The sequence below is a fragment of the Aplysia californica genome, unplaced genomic scaffold (genome assembly GCF_000002075.1).
Source record: "Aplysia californica isolate F4 #8 unplaced genomic scaffold, AplCal3.0 scaffold00073, whole genome shotgun sequence".
In the NCBI taxonomy this organism is placed as follows: domain Eukaryota; kingdom Metazoa; phylum Mollusca; class Gastropoda; order Aplysiida; family Aplysiidae; genus Aplysia; species Aplysia californica.
The window spans coordinates 1,173,053-1,176,880 of record NW_004797343.1 but is presented as its reverse complement, the minus strand read 5'-3'; the positions used below and the strand labels follow the sequence as shown (position 1 = coordinate 1,176,880).

The 3,828-nt window shown below is 41.1% G+C and overlaps 1 protein-coding gene across 1 annotated transcript in view; it reads right to left on the bottom strand.

Annotated features, from left to right (window-relative positions):
• Nucleotides 1-517: 517 nt before the first annotated feature.
• Nucleotides 518-3,828, bottom strand: part of LOC101847091 — a 15,504-nt gene continuing 12,193 nt past the window's right edge. Inside the window, exons 2-3 of the mRNA XM_005094004.3 lie at nt 2,813-2,959; nt 518-802 (exon numbers count right to left, since the gene is read on the bottom strand). Of these exons, the coding sequence (XP_005094061.1) occupies nt 531-802; nt 2,813-2,959 (419 nt within the window). The 3' untranslated portion in view covers nt 518-530. The remainder of the gene's footprint in view (nt 803-2,812; nt 2,960-3,828) is intronic.

The window sequence follows — 3,828 nt, the reverse complement described above, 5'->3', positions numbered from 1 at the left end:
GGGGAACAAACAAAAAAAGGAAAAATCGATTAATTTTCCAAAAGAGACTTAATTTTTAAAAAATAGATGAATAAAATAAACAAAAACAACTGCTCTCTCATCTAAGGACAAAAATGATTCGCTACGAAGCAGGTTGTGGTTAGAGAGACGACATGAACTATCAGTTCCTTATATGATATTGAAATAAACTGATCCTTTACACAGCAAGCAAAAAAAACAACCAAACAAACAAAACAAAACAAACCCTCGCCGCCCCACACCAAAGGAACCTGAAATAAAACCCTCCACCCCCCAAACAAACAAACCAAAAAACCCCAAACAAACAGACAAATAAACAAACCCCACCAAAAAAAACAACAACAACAACAACAACCACAACAAACAAACAAACAAACGCGATAAAAAAAAAGCTCCCTAAAACGCAAAAAAAGCAACCAACCCCCCCCCCAAAAAAAAACAAAAAACAAAAACAGCAACAACAAAAAACACCCTAAAATAAACTAACAAACAAAGAAACCAGCGAAATGAATCTACATAACGAAAAAGAGTGTCATAGTAAACGCAGAAACCACGGTCAGCCCTGACGTGAACAGCGTCCCCAGTCGTGTAGCTCCGTCGCCCGGGTCTTTAGGCGGCGCCACGTCACCGTAGAAGTCGTGGAGGTTGCCCCTGACCCAATTCACGCACAGGTCAGACTGACATGAGTAGAAGCAGACCTTGAGCTCCGTGCCAAGAGACTCGCAGTACCCGCTGGCGTCCTTGTCCGCGCACGATCGCCAGAAGGCTGTCACTTTTTGTCGCTCTGCGGAAAAGACATTTCGCTACCATAATATAGTATATAGCCTAATTACAAAGTTCTGTTTGCTTAGTGAAGTACCTAGTTTTGAGAAATTTGACGTTAAAATTTGTTAGTTTCACAATATGTCCAGCTTTTTCGGATGCAATAATTGGGTGTTTTGTTAACGACTCCGACTAATCTTACGAATTTGATAGAGCAAGTAGAAAATTATTTTGGTTTCTGACGTCACGGTCTTAGTAACTCAAAACGGCCGAAAAGTCAGATAGAACTTAATAATTCTCAGAGAGCGATTTTGGTTGTTTTAAGTTTAATTAGTTCTCAGGCAACTGTGCAACAATAAGGTCACTTAAGCGCGAATATTAGAGGTGTTACAATAGAGTAACAAACACAAAATGAAGGAGGGGAGATCAGGATGATAGGCCATGTTTGATAGAGAAGGAGTAAATCACACCGAAGCAACCGCCAACCACCCACTCACATTTTGGTAGGGGTCTGGTTGGGATCTCTATTCGGAACTTACCTCGTTTTGTGCTGAAATGTTGAGAAATTTTGGTTAAGGTATTATTAAAGTCTCTATTCGGAACTTGGCCATTGCAAACTTTCGGGATTTGGGGTTGCGTAAAGGTCTTCTTAAGATCTATTCGGAACCTACTTGACCTACAACGTTACACACATCCGTGGCACCCGAAATGCTGAGAAATTCTGGATCAATGTATTTTTTCCGGTATTGATGTTAAAATCTTCGAGGTGTCTCAGCTACTTTGCACAATGCTGGGGCCTACGTAATTCATTTAGATCTGAATATAATACAATTAATATAATGGCAAATTTGTATAGCCTATAATCCTATATACTGCTCAACCTCGATTACAGAACACAGGCTTCGAGCACTTTGCAAATACAATAGCAACACATAAACAATACACTCTAACTTACATGTAAGAACATACGTGACTTTAGCTGACATTTGAATCAATAAAATAAATTTGATCTCTTTAAATACTGGGCAAAACATTGCAGATCTTGGGACTGTGATATAACGATTGCCTCTCCACCAAGTGTTTAAATTTTTTATAGAGTGTAAAAGTAATTTCCATTATAATTGTCAGCTGATGGCCTTAAACTGTGAATTGAAGTGTACAGGTTCAACAGGTTTGATAATATGATGGTGCATTATCATTCAAGCATCTAAAATGTTGCAAAACAGAGTGGCCAACTTGTACAAAATTCTTTAAAAGCCTGTGTCTTGTCCGTAAAAGATAATGTATCAGAGTCTCGCCTTCTTTTCTCTAGAACTATAATATTAGCATGTACTGCATACTCCAATGGGACAGTCGCCGGGCACTTTTAATGAACACTGGCATAAGGTGCAGCAGGGTATGTTCTCGCGTTTCTTTTTGTGCCTTTCACTAAATTCTGTACCCTAGAATTATAAAGTTCTATCTGCTCAGCATCAAGTTTTGAGAAATTTGAACCCAAAAAAAAAAAAAAATTTTTTTTAATGAGTTTAACAGCTTGGCAACAGCGTAGTTTGGACTTGAGTCCGAGTAATTATAAAATACTCCGGTGAGTACTCGAAAAAGGGAGTACTCGTACACTCTATTCCACACCATAGACTCAAACTGTTATTTGTTAATGTCTAAAGTAAAATTTACCACCCCCACCCTTCCTTTTTTTTCTCTCTGTATCATTTGCAAAAATATGATATACACACACGCGTTCACAAAAGATGCACCGAGAGAGAGAGAGAGAGAGAGAGAGAGAGAGAGAGAGAGAGAGAGAGAGAGAGAGAGAGAGAGAGAGAAAGAGAGAGAGAGAGAGAGATACAAAGACAGAGACAGAGGCAGACATACAGACACAAAGGGGGGAGAATGGAGAGGGGGGGGGGGAGAGAGAGAGAGAGAGAGAGAGAGAGAGAGAGAGTGTGTGTGTGTGTGTGTGTATGTGTGTGTGTGTGTGTGTGTGTGTGTGTGTGTGTGTTTATCTCCTTTAAACGCGTCGCAACCGACTTACGGACATCATAAGTCTCTCTCACGACACAGTAGTCCCGGCAGGTGAGGATCGAGTTCCCGGTGTAGATCTCCGGCTGATCAATGCACGCTGTGTCACCGTCAGGGTTATTCTTGTCAAAGGAATAGGAGCAGGTGGTGCACTTGAAACCTGCCAGTGAACGAAAGCTTGTCTTGTAAATCAGTGTTTAAACGTATGGTTAAATTAACCCATTGACGGCTGGCATTCTAGCCATACGACATTGCTTGAAAAGATGCTGTATTGGGGCGGAAAATGATGCATTAGGGTAGGGTTAATCCCCATATCAACACTATCGGCTTATTTAAGATACAGGACCTCCAAGTTTAGGGTCCATCTCCGAAAGGACTAAGCCAAATGGGAAATTCGTGTAAAGGGCTTTTCCCAGGAACACAAGATCGGACCGAGCTGAGGCTCGAAATCCCAAACCTGCAACCTCGCCACTACGAGTCCGGTAGCTTAACCAGATATATAACAGGGATGGTGGGAGTAGAGAAGAAGTCCTGTTATATCCGATCCCAGTTAAATCAGAAATGCAAGGAAAGTAATCATGTGTGGACTAATCCAGCTGTACTTACTCATGGGTAGTTTCCCTTGCTACAAGTACCCACGAACAGGGGTTTTGGCACCAAATTTCTCATTGCCTCCTTAAACCACATCAGAAGAGCTTGGTCCACAGCATCTGCATCGGGTAGTCTCATATCCTTTCGATCCAGAGCAAACTTTCCATTGGAGTATGCTGCCACTATCTTCTCTCTATCCTTGATAATAGTGTGAATCGACCCTTGTGGAATGTCGAACTGACGACAAATGTCTGCCAGTGGAGCCTGCTTTTAATCAACAGCCTGGATTATTTCATACATATTTTTTCCATTGAATGAAAGGCATTTTTTCTTGCGCTTGACATCATTGGTGGCCATAATGAAAGAAGTAGGCTTGGATATACAAATCTCTCTCTCTCTCTCTCTCTCTCTCTCTCTCTCTCTCTCTCTCTCTCTCTG